The following is a 20,779-nucleotide window of genomic DNA, read 5'->3' as shown; positions in this document are numbered from 1 at the left end:
AAAAATAAATTACCACAGTGGGATGTTATTTGCACACAGTTGCTGTCCCTGATCAATTAGCATCCTGTACCACAGGAACCAGTTGGTCTCCATCACACTGCTCGCGACCATTGTTCATGCATGAGCCTGGAGAACGAGTCTCGGCGGGTTATTTCTGTCCTTGCCCAAAAGCTATCCAAACATGAACCTCTAGTAGAAGCCTTTGGTCCAGGGGTGCTGAGGCTAATTGGTAGGAGCCCTAGTGCCACTTGGCCGAGATCAGTTAACTTGGCACAGCTTGGGCATCAAACCTTTCACATCTGTGTGTTTTAAAAAAAATTTGTTTATGGGATGTGGCGTCGCTGGCAAGGCCAGCATTTATTGGCCATCCCTAGTTGCCGCTTGAGAAGGTGGTGGTGAGCCGCCGCCTTGAACCGTTGCAGTCCGTGTGGTGAAGGTACTCCCACAGTGCTGTTAGGTAGGGAGTTCCACAATTTTGACCCAGCGACGATGAAGGATCGGCGATATACTTCTCAGTCAGGATGGTGTGTGACTTGGAGGGGTTTAACGAAGCATTGGTTAAATTTGCTGAAACCTCCTGTTTTTAACGTAGAGAAACCCTCTCATTTGGCTAACCTATTGCAGTGTAAAAGCCTTGATCAGTATATGTTGGGGTAGTTAATCTGGAATAGATGTGATATTCATTAAGATTTAAAACGATAAGGGGGATATGTTTTGCAGTTCATCAATTTTAGCAGAGTTGGCATGGGGGTAAATGTGGGGAAACGTGTTTTATATTCATGCTTACTTTTTCACTGAAATTAATGAACGATGGAAAATACAACCTCAGATAGTTTGAATATAATACACGGCAGAAATAGTGATTCTCTCTCTCTTATTCCACAGCCCTCTCCTTCATTATGGTGGCAGTCTTCAGATTTATCGCCACACTATTGATCCATATCTTCATCGCCCTGGTAATTTTTGGATTGTTGTGTAAGTGGGTCTATTTTAAACCAATTTCATCATTCACACTGTAGTGACAGCAGTACTTTTTCTACTGGAAGCTGTCTGATTGGCTAGCCAAAGTGTCCAAATAGAAGGGAAAATGCAGCCCTCCTGGATACTTTGAATCTCGAGGTGAGGGGATAAGATACGGCAGGCTCCTTGTAAGAAAGCATTTTCCATTTAGCTATTTTTGGCCTTACCTGTGAGTTGCCCTCGAGTAAAATGCTGCAATGAAAAGAAATTAAAGGGAAAAGTGGCAAGTGTTCAAAATCTGAAACAATAGAAACAGAAAAAAGCTGTAAAGGCATAGCGGGTCAACCTGAGAAGAGAAAATGCAGGTTAACATTCCGGGCAATGGCTCCTGATCAGAACCAACAATTCTGATGAAGGGTACACACCCCAACTTTAACGGGCCTTTTTTCAGATGCTGACAGACCTGCTGGGGTAGAAAGTAGTCTTGGGCCCATTCTCAGACCCAGACTCATCGCTGTGGAGCAGAAGTCCCGAGGTCCAATAGTAAATTGGTTCTTGGGCCTCATCCTTGGGGCGAGCTGCCAGCCAAAAGGAGAAGTCAATTTCAGGAAACCTGCCTCACCGGCAGTGACCCTCGGTTACATCCCGGGAGAGAGTTGGAACGGGCTGCGGGGGTGGAGAGGGACACTCCTTTTTAAAAAAAAAAAAAAAAAAAAATAGACCCCACCATTTTGGCAGTGGGACCAACACCGGTGCAGATTGGGCGGATGTCGTCCCACTGCTAAATGGATATGCTTTACGTCAGAAAAGCAGGCGCAACCCATCATCCTTTCTACCGCGCTGTGTCTTCCCAGCATGTTCTGTTTTTAATCTGTGCACACATGTGTGCACATAACCACGTCTTTTTAATTGCATTGTGTGGTTTTTAAGCTGACGTACAGCAGTACAGATTTTGCAGTTCTGAAAAGACAATAATCTTCCCCTCACGTCATCGTCCTGTCTTCCTAATTAATCCATTGCACATTCCCATGCTTCGCCCATTCTGACTTGAATCCTGCCCCATTAACCCAAAATGGTGACAGGTCCTAAAGATCAAACGTGAAATCAGGAAAGTCCTCAGCCCAAGGCTTACTGCTGCCATTTAAAGCACATTTCCTGTAAGCGACCCAAAGTATGCCCATGAACAACCCTCTTAGGAGGTTATTGGCGGCCGTGCCTTCAGCTGCCAATGATCTAAGCTCTGGAATTCCCTCCCTAAACCTCCCCGCCTCTCTACCTCCTTTAAGACGCTCCTTAAAACCTACCTCTTTGACCAAGCTTTCAGTCATGTGCTCTAATATCACCTTTTGTGGCTTGGTGTCAAATTTTGTTTGATAACGCCTCCCGTAAAGTGCCTTGGGATGTTTTACTATGTTAAAGGTGCTTTAAAATACAAGTTGTTATTGTCTCTCCTGTGGGTCTATCTCCTTTTAACATTTCCATCACCTCTTTAAGTACCTTTCATGTTTGACTAGAACTATTCTGCTTTCCCAAACGTGTAAGCTACAGGATAAAGCTGCACAACATTGCATGTTCCACTTATATTTGCTAGGCAAGATAATGGCCCAGACTTTGCGGTGGTCATGATGGCGAAACTGTCAGTGTTCGCTGTCATTACCCCTCTGAAACTGACCGTAACTTCAGGATTTAGCACATGCGCAGATAAACATGGCAATCCTGAAGTTGCGGTCAGTCATTCCCTGCTGCACCACAGTCTGCGCTGTGGCACTCTCCATAGCCGGCAATCGGTGAAATCACGTGAACTGACGAAGACTTCCCCTTTTTCGCTCTAATATCGCTGTTAAAAACCCCATAAAAAGTTAAGCTTTGTTCAATGAGGTGTAACTGGGTTTTTAATGGCCTATTGACTGCTGACCAACCATTCTGGCCCTGTAAAACTAATTTTATATTTGTGGAATGTCAAATTTCTCCAATATGATAAAAATTACTAGATTTTTAAAATAATAAAAGCTATATATATATATTTTTAAGTTTGTTTGATATTTCAGCTTCTACTTTAACTCCATGCATATGTCCCAATCTTTATTTCGCTCTCTGTAAAAAAAAAAAAAAAAAAAATTTTTTAAAGTGAATGACGAAAACTGCTTTTTATTTCCTGGTTTGCTGTCTGTGAGAATTCTTCAATATGATTGGCTGCTTAGCCAGCTTGATGAAATCACAGCTGCTGGATGCTGGAGATCCCCTGTAGACAGCGCTACAGTCAATTTAACATTCTGGACCATTGGCTTTAAACATTAGATCAATCAGGTTCTTCCTAACTGCTGACGAAGGCTAGATTGCTCCCATCGTACTGTTTGGCACTTCTATTTCTGCCAGCAGCCCCAGTACGTATATTATGGGATGTAGCTAGTTCTGCACCCAGGCTACCTTTTGTATTGCTGTCACTTCTCTTCCCACTCCCCACCCACCTGCTCCAAAAAGATCTGGATCTCGGATTGCAGCACATAATGTGTAGGTTCACTCTGCACATCACACGTAATTTGGAATGAAGATATCCCATTCTTTCTAAAGTTCTTTTCATTTTCCTGTGATTAATTTTGTTTACCCAGTTGTGTCGGGAATTCTGTGGTGGTTGTACTATGACAACATGAATGATCCCAACATAATCTTGGAAACGGAGAAGGAAAACACAAAAGCACTTCTCGGATTTGCCATTACTGCAACCATCATATCGGTAAGAACCTTAAAAAAACAAAACTCCTGGATTATCAACTTTGTTGAAGGGGTGCATTTAACAACCTGACGTTCAGGAGATGTGGTTAAGTTATATCTGTAACACCGGTTCCAGACCATTTCAGTACCTGCCTCAGGCCTGGAATTGCTCGTTTTACGTTGTGCTTTAGTTGCAGCATTTTACATCTGCAGTTTTAATGTATTTTAATGCGTGTTGTGGTGAATGTACAGCTACGGTTGAAATCTGAACTGAGTGAACTAGGATTCACCCGTGTTCAGATGTTGCCACCTTTGCTCAGGTCATGAGCACGTTTGGAGCAGTCGGGACTGAAAGAACGCAGAGTCTGTGTCTGATTTTTGCGGACATGTTCGTAAATCAATCTCAAGTGTTCCCTCCGAGAATAGAATCTTGGTGATTCATGTTGAAATCGAATTCAGAAATACTTTTGTGACGGCCATTAGAAGTTCAATTTTTAATTTTTTTTTAATGAAAAGTAGAGCATTAAGTCGGTGAACCTGAAGGGAGGTTTCCTCAACTAAACATATTTCATTCAGGAAAAACGTCAGAATATAGAGTAACATCCTGTCTCCCCCCTGTAATTTTCTTTCAGGAAGTCCTGTTTTTGTCAAAGTAAACTGTACCCATAAAAATAAAGACAGTATTGCTGGCTAACACATGGAATCATTTTGGGTCCTAATAAAGTGGCTGATCGGTGATTTGTTTTAACCAAATGGACAAAGTGGAAGACTGTCTTCAACTTTGCTTTTAAAGTAATTGCCGTGTTATGCTTGGCTCAGTGGTAGCGTTCTCTCCGCCACACAGTGCTGCCCCCCCGATTATCAAAATCCACGACAAGGCCTTGGACAACGTGGACCACTTTCCATACCTCGGGAGCCTACTGTCAACAAGGGCAGATGTCAATGACGAAGTCCAACACCGCCTTCAGTGTGCCAGTGCAGCCTTCGGTCGCCTGAGGAACAGAGTGTTTGAAGACCACGACCTCAAACCCGGCACTAAGCTCATGGTCTACAGGGCAGCAGTGATACCTGCCCTGCTGCATGCCTCAGAGACATGGACCATGGACAGCAGGCACCTCAAAGCACTGGAGAGGTACCGCCAACGCTGCCTCCGCAAGATCCTGCAAATCCATTGGCAGGATAGGTGCACCAACGTCTGTGTTCTTGCTCAGGCCAACATCCCCAGCATCGAAGCTCTGACCACGCTCAGTGAGCTCCGATGGACGGGTCACATTGTCCGCATGCCCGATATGAGACTCCCAAAACAAGCGCTCTACTCGGAGCTCAGGCACGGCAAAAGAGCCCCAGGTGGGCAGAGGAAATGCTTCAAGGACACCCTCAAAGCCTCCTTGAAAAAGTGCAACATCCCCACCGACACCTGGGAATCCCTGGCCCAAGACCGCACAAAGTGGAGGAGAAGCATCCAGGAAGGCGCCGAACACCTCGAGTCTCTTCGCCGGGAGCAAGCGGAAGCCAAGCGCAAGGAGCGCACGTCAACCCAAGCACCCCACCCACCCGCCCCTTCAACCACCGTCTGCCCCACCTGTGACAGAGACTGTAGGTCCCACATTGGACTAATCAGCCACCTGCGAGCTCATTTTTAATGTGGAAGCATTTCATCCTCAGATCCGAGGGACTGCCTAAGAAGAAGAAGAGTCAGAAGGTCATGGGTTCAAGCCCCACTCCAGAAAATTGACCACATAATCTAGGCTGATACCGAGGGAGTTCTGCATTGTCGGAGGTGCTGTCCTTCGGATGAGACGTTGATCAAACCCTCGTCTGCCTGGTCAGGTAGTTGTGGAAAAAAAAATTCCCATGTCACAACTCGAGGAAGAAGAGGGGAATTCTCCAGGTGCCAATTATCCCTCGACCGACATTGTTAAAACAAATTAACTGGTCATTTATCGCAGTGCTGTTTGTGGGATCTTGCCATGCTTGTCTACATAACATACAGTGACTGGACTTCAGAATAATTAGTTGGCTGTGAAGCCCTTTGGGATACCCTGAGGTCATGAAAGGGGCTATATAAATACAGGTTTGTTTCTGTAGTTATTTTGCTAACAGGTTTACTGTCTCTGCAGGTAATCCTTATAGTGCTGACCTTGGTGATGTGGAAAAGGATCACTCTGACGCTCCAGCTGTTCCGGATTTCCAGTAATCTACTGCGGAATGTTCCTCTGTTGCTCTTCCAGCCGTTGTGGACCTTCATCATCCTCACTTTATTCTGGATGTATTGGGTGGCTGTGCTTCTAAGTCTGGGCACCGCAGGTGGGTGGCTGCAGCACTGATTTCTGTGCATTGTTACTCAAACCATTGTGTGGCAACTCATCCCAGAATATCCAGGTTAGCTTGAAGAAGAATTCCGCAGAGTGTGTTAAAGAGCAGCATGACTTTTCAGAGGTTCATGACCGACTAATTGTTGTGCATACATTTTATATACTTGCAATAATGCAATATGACGTCCATTAAAATGTGTGTGTGTGTGTGTGTCTCAGACTATGGTTATACTTCACAAGCCAAAAAAAAGTGCATTGCGTAGAAATAATCTAATATTTAACAAAAATAACGGTGTCTCTTGGGAGCACTGGGTGGTACTTTTGGGGAACTGGTTTGAATCCAGGCCAGACTCCGCTGCTTGATTTCTGGAAGAGCCCTATGTGAGGTGAATTTGGCCAGGTTCAAACCAGTTCCAAATGGATGTGATCCCACAGCGCGCGCACAATGTTCTTGACTTGGCACGAAGTTGACAATCTCCTCCAGAGAGACGACTGGTATGGGAAATGGAAAAATGTCACCCTGGTGCAGTAGGAGGTGCACTTTCAGGGGTGGGGCAGGGGAGTTGCCTTTCATGACCCTATTGTTTCTGATCATTGCAGCCACTGAGCAGAGTAGTCACAACAGTGACTGCACTTCAAAAGTATTTTATTGGCTGTAAAGCGCTTTGGGGCGTCCTGAGGTTGTGAAAGGCGCTATATAAATGCAAGTCTGTCTTTCTTTCAGTCTTGGTGTGTTCTTAAATTGATTTATGAGAGATTATCTAGTTTAGCTGGGTTACTATGACACCTTAAAAGCCATTAAAGAAGGGAGCCTGAGCTTCCTGTTATCTTGGCAGAGGTGATGACTGGACATGAGTTCAAGTCGTGAGGTGGAATGAGAGGAGAAATTGCTGACTCTCACGCCGTCTGACTAAATGCACCGTGCGGTGGCTGATGGAGAATGGTATCGACTGAGCCACGGAGAAAATCGCTGATCTCCTGGGCTTCTGGAGGCAGAGCTCAGGATAGGAACCCCCGATTCCGGGAAGCTCCCGGTCATTCCCTCTGGCTGATAGAGAATGGTATCGACTGAGCCACAGAGAAGTCGGTGGCCCAAAAGTTTTTTTAAAAAGACAATCGAGTCCGGCCAGCCCATTGTGTCATCCTGTTCCTGTTGCAGCTCCCGATCTGTTTATTTTTAATTGTGTGCCCTATCCCAAAATGATTTTCCCATCTACTCCGTGCTGAACTGGGAGTCATTCTAGTTTCCTTTAGAATGCTTCAGCTGAAACGATATTTATTGCATCACAGGGCAGTCGTTTTACAGGTCGACAGCACTAAGGTGAGAAACAATTATTCCATAAGCTATGAAGCTCAATGGAAGCTCTAGGAACAGCATTTCATCTTTCGATTCGGCACTTTACAGCCTCAACATAACCACTGCTCCCATTTTTTCAGACCGCAGTTGCTGGTAATGATTCTATTATTGCCATTTACACCTCCTCTATGTATTGATTTCTTTGTGGGTTCAATGATGAGACATTTATGAAAGAGAGTGTCTTTTAATCCAAAGTTTGTTCAACTCAGTTCAACAGCATTTACAGGAGACATCATGTTAGAAATCCATCTAAAGCGAAACTGAAACTAACTCCTGCTTGTCTCTCACATGACCTCTGCTGGTCAGGCATAAGTAATCAATACATGCAACTATGCTGGTAAGGCATGATAATCAAACAGGCAAATAACATCACTATTTGCTGATATCATTACATCTCCCTTTCTTAAAACAAAAGTATTTTACTTTTAACTAACAACATGTTTTCTTTGTATTAATCTGCATTTTAACTGTAACACTTAATGAACTTACATTATCATTATCATGATCAAGGTTTTTTAACCTTGCTTTGTGTGTTCACATGAAATATGTCAATACACTAGAACTTGAAGAAAGAATAAGATAACATTACTTCCTTCTATAACAATAGTCCTTAAATTTGCTCAATGAGTCTCTCAGGAGGCTTCACGTGTCTTGAGGATTTTCTGATTGATTGTCCTTGAATCTGAGTTGTTGCCTCAGATGATGTGTTCTCAGCTGTGTGATCAGGTTGTTCAACAGTATCAGTCTCTTGACCTGCTGTGGCTGGTCCCATGAGAAGATCTCGACGATTTCTTCTCAGAACAGCACCCTCATCTGTCTGAATGGTGTATGATCTTGGTTGAACTTCACTCAGGACAGTTCCCTTCTGAGTCCATGTGTTTGTTTTGTCTTTGAACCTTACTTGGTCACCAGTGTGGAGTTCAGGTAGGTTTTGTGTTCCTCTGTCATAGTAGTACTTTTGCTTTTCTTTCTGTTGTTCTTTGAACTTCCTCACTTTCTCCCCCTCTTTTGTTTTCAGGAGGTTCTCCGGGATGGGTAGGTTTGACCTTAGCCGACGTCCCATCAGGAGTTGGGCTGGTGACTTACCACACTCGAGCGGCGTTGTGCGGTATACAAGCATGCTCTGGTAGAAGTCAGTTCCACTGTCTTTTGCCTTGTACATCAGTCTTTTCACTGTCTGGACCGATTTTTCCACTAGTCCATTGGACTGTGGATAGTGAGGACTTGACGTTGTGTGGACAAAGTCCCACTCTTTGGCAAAGTGTCGGAAACTTGCATTGTAAAACTGGGGTCCGTTGTCAGTGAAGACCTCGCTTGCCACGCCATGTCTGGAGAATATGGCTTTCATACATGTTATCACAGCATCTGCAGTGGTGGTGTACAGTCTACAAACCTCTGGATACAGGGAGTAATAGTCTGTGACTACAAGATAGTCCTTCCCTTGACGTACGAATAGGTCAGCGCCTACCTTCTGGTAAGGTCTGTCTGGCGCTGGGTGTGGCTTTAGTGGTTCTACCGGATTGCTTGCTCGATATTTCAGGCATATTGTGCAGATTGACACCTCATTTGTCACATCTTGGTTGATTCGTGGCCAGTACATCACCTCTCGTGCTCTTTTCTTACACTTTTCGATTCCCAGATGTCCTCCATGGATCTTTTTTAACATCTCTTTTCTCAGACTCTTTGGGATAACTATTTTACTTCCTTTGTAGATGATGTCTTCGACCACTGATAGTTCTGCCCTGCAGTTCCAGTACTCTGCCATGTCAGGTGAGCAGTCTTGCTTCATGTTGGGCCATCCATCCAAGATGCTTTTCCTCAGTCGTCTCATTGTTTCATCTTTGTTTGTCTCATTCTTTATGAGCTCCATTTTTGCATCTGCTATGGGCAGTGCACTTGTGATCATGTCCACATAGGCGTTCACTTTTTCATCCATTGTGGTGTTTGCGGGCTCACTTGGGTCTACAGCTCTGGACAACGTGTCTGCTGTATACATCAGTTTACCCGGTGTGTACGCAACATTCAGTGTATAGCGTTGCAGCCTGATCATCATTCTTTGTATTCTAAGCGGACAGCTATTTAGTGGCTTTTGGAACAATGCAATCAAGGGCTTATGGTCAGTCTCTACACTGATTGCTTGTCCTGCCACAAACTGGTGAAATCTTTCACAGGCGTATGTGATGCTGAGCAGCTCCTTTTCTATTTGAGCATATCGCGTCTCCGCGTCTGTCATTGAGCGCGATGCATATGCAATAGGTTGCCAGTAGTCATATTTTTGCAGAAGAACGGCACCGAGCCCACTCTGTGATGCATCTGATGATATCTTGATGGGTCTCGCTGGGTCATAAAACCTCAGAACTGGTTCCTCTGTGAGCAGTTTCTTTAGATCGCTCCATGACTTCTCATGCTCATGATTCCATTCCCATTCTATGTTCTTTTCAATTAGTCTTCAGTGGCGCCATCTTTTCTGAGAGGTTGGATATGAATTTCCCCATGTAGTTGATCATTCCATTAAACCTCTGCACGTCCTTTTTGCATTGTGGCTTTGGCATATTCTCAATGGCGGACACCTTTCTGGGATCTGGTCTGATGCCCTCACTGCTAAGGATATCGCCCACGAATGTCAGTTCCGTCACCCCGAGCTGGCATTTCTCTCTATTCAGCTTCAGGTTTGTTTTCCTTGTTGCTTCCAGCACTTTTTTCAGTCTCTCGTCATGCTCAGTTCTCGTGGTTCCCCATACTATGATGTCACCCATTGATGTATCAACTCCCTCCAGGTGCTCATAGATCATATGAATTGTTTTGTGATACACTTCAGGAGCTGAGGCAATGCCAAATGGTAACCTTAGGAATCTGTATCTGCCAAATGGACTGTTGAACGTGCACAGTCTTGAACTTGCTTCGTCCAATTTCATCTGCCAAAATCCTGATGATGCATCTAACTTGCTGAAATACTTTGCATTTCACAGAAATCACAGAAACCCCACAGTGCAGATAGAGGCCATTTCGGCCCATCGAGCCTGCACCGACACATATCCCACCCGATCCCCGTAACCCCTACACCAACACATATCCCACCCTATCCCCGTAACCCAACGTATTTAATCCCCCTAACACTAAGGGTCAATTTATCATAGCCAATCAACCTAACCCGCACACATTTGCAAACTGCCATGACTTCCTCACGTGTAGGAAGCTTGAAGTGCTCTCTCTTTATTGCTCTGTTTAGATCTCTTGGATCCAAGCAAATTCTGAGCTTTCCATTCTTTTTGTCCACTACGACGAGGGAACCTCACCCACTCCGTTGGCTCATCTATCTTCCGAATCACGTTCAGGCTTTCCATCCTGTCCAACTCTGCCTTCAGTTGCTTTTGAAGAGCAAACGGAACTTTTCTGCATGGATGTATGACCGGTGTCATACTTTTATCTACTCTGATCGTGTGTTCTCCTGGAATGCAGCCTAGACCCCTAAATAGGTCTTTGTACTCTTTCATGAGTTCATCATAGACTGTCTCTCCTTCGCTTTCCACAACGAGGACTCTCTTTACCAGGTTCAGTCTCTCACAGGCTTTTAAACCTAGTATGGCTTGCACATCCTTTGGCACCACGATTAATGCTAGCGTGTGCTCTCTGTCCTTGTGTGTTACTTTGACAATGCATCTTCCTTTCACTGGTATATGAGTACCTGAGTATCCTGTCACTTTCACTTTGATTCCATGTATCTTTGGTCTGGGTCTAATTTTCTTAAAATCAGTCTCTGATATCACATTAACTTGTGCTCCAGTATCCAATTTAAATGGAATGTGTATGTCATTCACTTTTGGTGTCAACATCCAGTCTCTTTTTTTCTTCTTTGTTTTCAGACACAGCATCTACATTGAACTCCTCTATCTCGCTTTCATCTACTGTATGGACCTTGCTTTCTTGCAGCAATGGGCATAATGGTTGTTTTTGTTGCAACTAGTGCATGTTTTACCATATGCTGGACACTTTCTTGGTGGATGCTGTGTACCGCATCGACTACGTGACTTTCGATTGTCCCTTTCATTTTCGTTCGCTGGCCACGCCTCTTTTTTCACATTGGCGCTCTTTTTGTTAAACGGTTTGTGTCCGTTCTTACTCACTGCATCCATGTTGCAGCTACTGTCACTGAACAGCTCCTTTGCCTGCAACTTCACAGTCTCTGTAGCCCTACACAGTGCTATGGCTTTTCCCAGGTCTAGATCTTGCTCTCTTAGCAGTCTTTCCCTTAGACCATTATCCGGAATACCACACACCAGTCTGTCTTTTATCAGCGAGTCTGTCAGTCCCCCAAATTCACACGATTTGCTTCTGTTTTTCAGTTCAGTCACATACTGATCAATAGTCTCACCCGTTTTCTGTACACATGTGAAAAATCTGTGCCTCTCAAACGTCACGTTACGTTTAGGTATGCAGTAGGCCTCAAACTGTTCCATTATTTTATCTAGCTTCATTTTGTCTCCATCAGCAGCGAATGTGAAGTTATTATACACCACCAGCGCTTCATCACCCACGACATGTAAGAACACTGACGATTTCTGTTTATCACTTTTCTCGTCAGCTCCGATTGCCGCTAAATACAATTCTAAACGTTGTTTGAATCTCCTCCAATTTTCAGCCACATTACCTGTCAACTGAAGCGTTGCCGGTGGGTGTAAACCTTCCATTTTTTCACTTCGTTAGCTATTCTCCAATGGTAAGCAACGATGTTCTCTTTTGGCTTGCTAATCTGTGGAGAGCTGATTTAACTTCAGATTTTCCCTCTTCATCTCTTTCAATCACTTCTGACACCATGTATTGATTTCTTTGTGGGTTCAATGATGAGACATTTATGAAAGAGAATGTCTTTTAATCCAAAGTTTGTTCAACTCAGTTCAACAGCATTTACAGGAGACATCATGTTAGAAATCCATCTAAAGCGAAACTGAAACTAACTCCTGCTTGTCTCTCACATGACCTCTGCTGGTCAGGCATAAGTAATCAATACATGCAACTATGCTGGTAAGGCATGATAATCAAACAGGCAAATAACATCACTATTTGCTGATATCATTACACTCTAGACCCATCTTTCGTTTCTTTACTTGTCCCATTACCACCCCCTTTTGACTTGCACCATCATCCCTTTTGTCATTTAATCTCTCCTGCCCTCCACCCTATTGCAGACCTTCCCTTTTGTTCTTTCCTCCCCTCCTCCATTTGTACTTGCTTAAAACCCGTTTCATCAGAACTGGAAAAAGTTTGAGGTGTAAGGTCATTGACCCGAAATGTTAACTCTGTTTCTCTCTCCACAGATGCTGCCTGACCTGCATGTTTCTACCAAGGCTTCTTCAACCTCTAACTATATCCCTGGTTGTGCACAAAACACTTTTCTCCCTCTGCATTTGTCGATGCCTTGTTTCCTGCCCCAAAATAGTCCTAGTTCAGAATAGATTTAACCTTCGTATTGCTCACCCCCTCGGCACCAGTTGGGTCTAAATCCATGAATTATCTTCATTAAAAAAATGCCTTGGGATGAACATTGTGCTCATCAAGTTGAAGGGTGTTAGCGCTGGGGTGCGGACCATTTTTTGCCCCACTTTTGTAACCCAATATCTGCATAAAGGACTCCCAGATGAGATGTAGCAAAGTCAGCTCCGGAGGGAAGCTCCCTATTAGTCTGTTGTTATCCCTGACTGATGCAGGAAAGCATTTGTTGCTGTGATACTGGGAAATGTCAGCACTATGTAGGCTAATAAGTGTCCAGGGGTGTGTTGCAAGGCAGTATGTTTGGGAGGGGAAGCTTTAGAAATTGCTTAGGTTTCACTCTTGTGGTTTATGAGCCTTTTGCTGGCTGCATTTGTCAGCCAGGACACTCATTTTAGGCTCCTGAGGGGAATTTGGGCACTGTTAGATAATGGTACACAGAAGAAAGCTGCAGGGAGGTTTCGCTCCATCACCGACAAATTGGTTTGGTGGCTGTGCCTACAGCTCTTTCTAGTTTATAAAATAAATATTGGATCTGTTTTATTTGACGTGCTAGCTCTTGCTAGCTTCCTTTCTCTTCAAGTGGCTTACTTACGCATTTGGTAGACATTAACTCAAAGAATGTGTTGTGTAATTACGGAGATTGCGCTGCATGCTTTAGCTCACATGGACCACAAGATGGCATCTATGCACTGCCGGTCAAAAGCTGTAAATGTTGATTATTAACAGGCTCGAACCACTGGGGTTCCAGCAGATCAGAAAAATGACTAAAGTGTTGGTGTATAATCAATGCCAGTAATTTTATACATCGCCTGCTAGCTATTAATTAACTAGCTAATTTGCAATGGGATTGTGCATGAACATAAGTAAATGTAACATTTGTGGCCATCTCCTGTAATACTTCTGTCTCCCATTGTCTCTGTTTCCCTCCATATCTCTTGCCTCTCTCCTCTCTCTCTCCTCTCTCTCTCTCTCCCCTCTCTCTCCCTCTCCCCTCGCGCTCTCTCTCGCTCTCTCCCCTCTCTCCCTCCCCTCTCTCCCTCTCCCCTCCCTCGCGCTCTCTCTCCCCGCTCTCCTGTCTCGCGCTCTCTCCCTCTCTTGCTCGCTCCCCTCTCTCTATACCTCTCGTACTTTCCTCATCTCTGTATCCAAACACAGCGAAGCTAATTCCAGTAACTCAGACAAGTGGTAGGTCCATGCTGAGGGAGCTTCCGACTGTATTATAACCATTTTTCTGGTCTGTAAAGGAGCTTTTATGAAAAGGGCTCTTATTTGCCAATTCTAATGTATTTCAGTAGCAACAACATTCACTGCCGCTTTAAGCAAGAGAAAGCTTCCATTTGCATCGAGCACCTTATCACTGCCTCAGAACGCCCGAAAGTGCTTCACAACCAATGACTTGTTTTTGAAGTGCTGTTGACAAAGGCCTAACTCAGTAGGGATTGGTCTCTCCTACTCCCATCAAGCCAGCATAAGATATTTATGTATGTATAAAATATCTACTGCAAAATGTTGGAAAATGCACCAGATAAAATATAATTGCAAACCTTGATAAAGTACATTTATCTGCAGCCAAATGTTCTCATAAATGGGAAACGGCTTTATCTGTGTTTTACCCTGGAAATGAAGTTTAGTCTCCGGGTTATATTTGATGAAGGTAAATTCCCTTTACGTTTCACTTTATTTTTAACCTCCCTAGGGTCACACACCAATCACAGTTAAAAGGCAATTGGGACCAAATGTGATTATGTTCATTTCATATAACTTATAAAGGTGATCGGACTTATGGCCGAATATATCATCTGCTCTCACTTTCTTGGCTAATCGTATGATACGTGCTAGCATATTTTTAACCCCATATCTCCCCAACCCCCAATCGCCACAACTGCATTTCATTGATCCCGAAAACCCATCGGCACATGAACGTCCCGGCCCCTTCAGCCAGCTGCAGGAGGTGTGAGGTGGTCCTTCTGACATTCCCACCACCTGGACACTTGACTAGTTAATAAACACCCCAGCAACTTCATTGCTGTATTTTTCTGCTGGTTTGGAATAGATGCTCCAGAGACGGTGTTGACCAGTTTACAATTAAATCGAGCCTTTATTTTTTAATTTTAATTTTATTTTGGCAGGTCTGCTCGTTTATTCATTTTTCAACTGCAATTAGATGCTGATCACTGTCGGTTGAAAGAAGAGGCGAGATTTTCTTTCCCGGACTTTTCATTATGAGGGACTAATGGTGGCGTGGTATGGTACTGGTGGTGTTTTCCTGTATTTTACATTGCATTTTTTAATCTCCTCCCAGGTAATGCTTATGTAACTGCAGGTAATCAGGTTGAGCACAGACCGCTGTCTGGAATTCGGTACATGTGGTGGTACCATTTAATTGGACTGATCTGGACCAGTGAATTTCTTGTTGCTTGTCAGCAGATGGCAATCGCTGGGGCTGTGGTGTGCTGTTACTTCAACAGGTAGGAGTAAGAGTAGAACCTGTTTGTTCTAAACACTCGTGATGCATTGCATGGTCGGACAGCCCATCTGTTCATGATTACCTGGAAACTGGGAGTGTGGCCTCACTGCGGGGACCAGAAATAATGGTTCTTTGTCGCAAATTGCAAGTATAGGCCCTGATTCCATAATGGACTAGTGCCTTGTCCTCTCTGCTCAAGGGCCTGGTTTGGAATCAGCCGAGTCTGGCGGCATGGTAGCCCCTCTCTGCTGGCTGTGAGTGACCTTCATGAAAGATATTTGGGCAGTCTCCAGTTCCTGGCGGACGAAGGCCCGCAGTCTGTCACATCTGTGGGATCTCATTCGGCCCATGAGGGTGGTTTGAGTGGAAAATGGAAAATGTTCACTTTGGCGCGGAGCGGCGCTCTGGAGCTAAGGCACTTTCTCGGCCAAAGTAGCGGGCACTTTGCTCTCTACCTGATCCATGCGTTAGCTGATCGGAAAGAACTTGATGTTGACACTAGACAGTGTGAATGGAACGCTTTACCACTTTCTGAAAGTTAAGGGCCAATTTTAATGGCCTGAAAATCGTGGTACTGAACTTGTGATATGGGCTGCCAGCGAGTGAGGCTCCTTGCTAGTAGTGTGAGCTCATAGAAGTAGCCCTTAAGGGTCAGGAAGTGGATAGCAATCAAAAGTTCACCAAAAGAGCTTCATTCAGAAAGGTAAGGATTCTCTGCAACCAGCCATAAGTAGCCACTGGTTTCATTAGTACTCAGTTGAAGTTTACATGGCCTATTGGAGGCTTTTCATGGGAAAAGATCAATGCCGAAGCTTTACTTGAACTGAAGATCTTTTCCTTTAACAGGCTAATGTGGAATGCAAGAAATTGCCGTTAAATAAACTGGGATTTAAATTCTCTTTAAAGTGTAATTGAGCATAAGTTCCCGGTAGGTGAGTGTGTTGATGACTTGCAGCTCAATACGTGACAGACATTGTCTACCATAGGTTTCCTATAACCACATCCCTCATCCAAGCCTTTGTTACCTCTAGACCTCACCATTCCAATGCACTCCTGGCAGGCCTCCCACGTTCTATCCTACGTAAATTTGAGGTCATCCAAAACTCGGCTGCCCGTGTCCTAACTCGCACCAAGTCCCGTTCACCCATCACCCCTGTGCTCGCTGATTTACATTGGCTCCTGGTTAAGCAGCACCTCAATTTTAAAATTCTCATCCTTGTTTTCAAATCCCTCCATGAACTCGCCCCTTCCTATCTCTGCGCCCTGCCAATTCTGGCCCCTTGAGCATCCCCGATTTTAATCGCTCTACCATTGGCATGACGGGATCTGGTTCCGTGGGTGCTGACAGACTGGGATCTGGTTCCAGGTGTGTTTCTGACCTCTGGTACATCACCAAAGGGGCCATTGCTTAGTCTGAGCTCTTGACAGTGAAAGTTGGCAAGCTTTTCAACTTTTGGGGAAGAGGCTCATGACAACTGAGTCGTACCTTGACCACATGGTAATAGTGTCAGCTGTGGCTCAGTGGGTAGCACTCTTGCCTCCGAGTCCGAAGGTTGTGGGTTCAAGTCCCACTCCAGGGACTTGAACACATAAAGCTAGGCTGACACTCCAGTGCAGTGCTGAGGGACTGCTGCACTGTTGGAGTTGCCGTCTTTTGGATGAGATGTTAAACCGAGGCTCCGTTTGCTCTCTCAGGTGGACGTAAAAGATCCCATGGCACTATTACGAAGAAGAGCAGGGGTGTTATCCCCGGTGTCCTGGCCAATATTTATCCCTCAACCAACATAACAAAAACAGATTATCTGGTCATTATCACATTGCTGTTTGTGGGAGCTTGCTGTGTGCAAATTGGCTGCTGTGTTTCCTACATTACAACAGTGACTACACTTCAAAAAGTACTTCATTGGCTGTAAAGTGCTTTGGGACATCCGGTTGTCATGAAAGGCGCTATATAAATGCAGGTCTGTCTGTCTTTCTATGAATGCTTTCCAGCGAGGAGCAAGACCCCATGCAATTTATTTCCCCCCCCCCCCCCCCCCCCCGGGACCTGAACCTAACTCTAGCATTTCTCCCCCTCTCCACCCCCGTCCCCCAGCTCCAGCACCCACTACAGCAACTGTTCACCAGACGATCAGAAATTGGACCTGTTGGAAATCTGGCTCAGTACCACACCGAGCGGTGCATTTAATCTTTGATGGAGCAGCATTGCTCATGTTTAGCGCGTTGAACGCCAGCTATGTTTCTTTTTGCTGGAGGGCTCAGTCTAATAAGTGAATTCTTTTCTCAGGGACAAAAATAATCCGCCAAGCCACCCAATCCTCACTTCTGTTTCAAGGCTGTTTAATTACCATCTGGGAACGGTTGTTAAGGGTTCATTTATAATCACTCTTGTCAGGATTCCACGGATTGTTCTTCTGTACGTTCACAGCAGCCTGAAAGGAAAGGTAAGACAAGAGCCAGGGCTGGGATTCATTTCCAGTCCTTTTGATGTTTTTCAAGATATCCCTTCTGTTTAAAGAAAATGTTACCATTTAAAGTAAAGGTTTTATGTCCCGTGGCAAAGAGCAATGCGTTTCACTGAAGTGTACTTTATAAGATTTTAATGAACTATATAAAATAAAAAGATGGATCCAATTAAATTCAGCTGCTAATAATATATTTTGTCTTTGATTCTGAATGCTTCGCTTTTAATCCAGTCCATTTCTGTTCCAGTAATTGTATCGGCATCATATTGGCTGTGAGGTCTATTCATTGATTTTGGACGATTGCATTTGTTGTGGGACTGAGGGCAGCTGATGGTCATGTGATCTGTTTCTGGTACCAGAATATCTTGTACCATGAAATGATTTCCGAATGCGAGATCTCCCATTTTTAAACAAGGAATGAAATATTTTCAACGTGAAACGCATGAGCTGTGCTTCAAACTGAATGTTTTGTTTGTAAAGCGAATTACATTGGATGGCACAGGTCCTATTGACATCAGTTGAGTGTGGATGGAAATGTTCTCATCCCTGGGGCAAGATGATATTTTCTGTCCTTTCACGTCCATAAGAGTTCATCTTCGAGTGTGTTCTAATTTAAACAGTGGATGATCACATGTAAGAAGCGATACACTGAGGACCAGATGAGCCCACAGGTGTGCAGTTTGTCACTCGGGACTGTTATAGAGTCATAGGCCTAGAAATTGGGTTGGGGCGCAAAAGTCGGCGGAGCGCAGGATTTAGCGCAGCGATCGGAGTGATACCGATCGCCAGAAATTCAGTTTTAGTGCCCCTCGAGGGAGACTGGGCGAGGCTCGAGGCGCTCCGCGTCCCTCTTAGGGCGCTGAAACTGATTATCGCAGCACAACGTGCCGCAGCGCCACATGCAGCGGCACGGCACGCTGCGGTACTGCAGGCCTTCCTCCCACTGTTAAGGGGGAGGTGCCTGCAACAGCGCGATCCCCGATCGCGAGTGCCGGCAAATGAGCCCGGCACCAAGGAGAAGTACCGGGCTCTCGGGGAAACAGCCGGCAGTGCCGCGGGGGGGGGGGGGTGGTTAGGAGGCCGGGGACGGAGGTGCTGGCAGGCGGCCGCCGAAAAAGCGGCCACCCCGCACCTCCACCTTAACTTGCGCCGTTGCCGGCACAGTAAGGCCCCGTGAACCGGGCGCGGGTAGCGAGCGGCGCAACTGCGGCGTTCGCTACCAAATATCATGAATGGGGCGCTGCGCACACCGATGACGTCATCGGTGGCGGCGCAGCGCAAATGCCTAACGCCACCATTAGCGCCCCTACTGAATATCGCCGCAGACGCAGCCAGTGGCGCTACAGCCACTGACTGCCTCTTTAGGCGCTAACAGGTGGCGCTACTCACCCAATTTCTCCCCCATAGAGTTATACAGCACAGAAAGAGGCCCTTCGGCCCATTGTGTCCACGCCAGCCATCAAGCCCTGTCTATTCAAATCCCATTTTCCAGCACTTGGTCCATAGCCTTGTATGCAATGGCGTTTCAAGTGCTCATCCAAATGCTTCTTGAATGTTGTGAGGGTTCCTGCCTCTACCACCCTTTCAGGCAGTGAGTTCCAGATTCCAACCACCCTCTGGGTGAAAAAGTTCTTCCTCAAATCCCCTCTAAACCTCCTGCCCCTTACCTTGAATCTATGCCCCCTTATTATTGACCCCTCTACTAAGGGAAAAGTTCCTTTCTATCTACCCTATCTATGCCCCTCATAATTTTGTACACCTCAATCAGGTCCCCCTTCAACCTTCTCTGCTCCAAGGAAAACAACCCCAGCCTGTCCAGTCTTTCTTCATAGCTGAAGCGCTCCAGTCCAGGTAACATCCTGGTGAATCTCCTCTGCACCCTCTCCAAAGCAATCACATCCTTCCTATAGTGTGGCGACCAGAACTGCACACAGTACTCCAGCTGTGGCCTTACCAGCGTTTTGTACAGCTCCATCATAACCTCCCTGCTCTTATATTCTATGCCTTGGCTAATGAAGGCAAGTATCCCATATGCCTTTTTAACCACCTTATCCACCTGTTCTGCTGCCTTCAGGGATCTATGTACATGTACGTCCTCAGTTCCCTGGTTTGGATCATTTTCCGTTGTTCGTTTTTCTGATGCTTTACAGTTTCACAAATGGCTCTCCAGTCTGGCAGCAATAACACAGCTTTGAAGAAAGTGATTGGCGAGCACTCTGTTTCAATGCTTTATTCTCCAACAACCACATACACGCACAGTCCTTATTTGTGGACACCAACCGGGCAGATACGTATGAAGTGTCACTTGATCATTGCAGTTTTCCCCAATTCCTTTTAGTTTTGTCCTTTTAAATCTGGAAAGCGCTATGGTTGTGGCAAGTAAGATGGTGATGGGTTAAGATGTTAACCAATCGCGCAAGAGCTCTGTGTGATTGAAGCTGTTGTCATTTTTGAAAACTGGAAAGCATCAGGAAAACTAAGCAGCGAAAGCCCCCTGCTCCCTCTCCTCGCCTCGTGACATTGCGCCGTTTCCTTAAACCTTGATTCTGTCGCTGTCGCTCTCCCGCTCCAGTTATCTTGCCCTCATCTATAGTTTCCCACTTAACATTTTCTTTTCACTCCAGCTTCTGATCCAGAGAAGCTCCGTATATTTACGTTTGCGCCGATGTTCCAGCTCCCCTAAATCACCTGACTTTGATCTCTTGTGGCTACGAATATCTCTCCCTTGCCTCACTTTATTTTCCTCCCGTCTCTATCACTTCACTTAAGAATTTTCCAGAACTTTTAACTGTCTGTCAATCAAAAGAAAATTCTGGCAACTCTACCTTCCCCGCTTTCTTGCTATCTTTGATGTTCACCATTAAGGGACTGGCTCTGCTTCTCTGTTTGAGTCTGTTTTGCTACCCTGAATGACCTCCGAATTAGCTCGGATTGACCAGTAATTCAGTTAATCACATAGATTCTTTCCTCACCCCCCCCCCCCCCCACCACCAAGTCCCAATTTTTAACATTA

General features: G+C 45.2%; 1 protein-coding gene across 2 annotated transcripts in view; it reads left to right on the top strand.

Annotated features, from left to right (window-relative positions):
• Nucleotides 1–20,779, top strand: part of LOC147122304 (choline transporter-like protein 3) — a 119,686-nt gene that overhangs the window by 63,589 nt on the left and 35,318 nt on the right. For both annotated transcript variants that reach the window (XM_085983282.1, XM_085983281.1), the window contains exons 7-11: nt 886–975; nt 3,570–3,694; nt 5,793–5,979; nt 15,137–15,302; nt 17,589–17,745. In XM_085983282.1, coding sequence (XP_085839408.1) covers nt 886–975; nt 3,570–3,694; nt 5,793–5,979; nt 15,137–15,302; nt 17,589–17,745 — 725 coding nt within the window. The remainder of the gene's footprint in view (nt 1–885; nt 976–3,569; nt 3,695–5,792; nt 5,980–15,136; nt 15,303–17,588; nt 17,746–20,779) is intronic.

Source organism: Somniosus microcephalus, chromosome 3 (assembly GCF_052327205.1).
Source record: "Somniosus microcephalus isolate GS21.2 chromosome 3, FLI_Smic_1.0, whole genome shotgun sequence".
NCBI classification, from domain to species: domain Eukaryota; kingdom Metazoa; phylum Chordata; class Chondrichthyes; order Squaliformes; family Somniosidae; genus Somniosus; species Somniosus microcephalus.
Note: the sequence above shows the minus strand (reverse complement) of the source record. Positions and strands in the feature narration are given on the sequence as shown.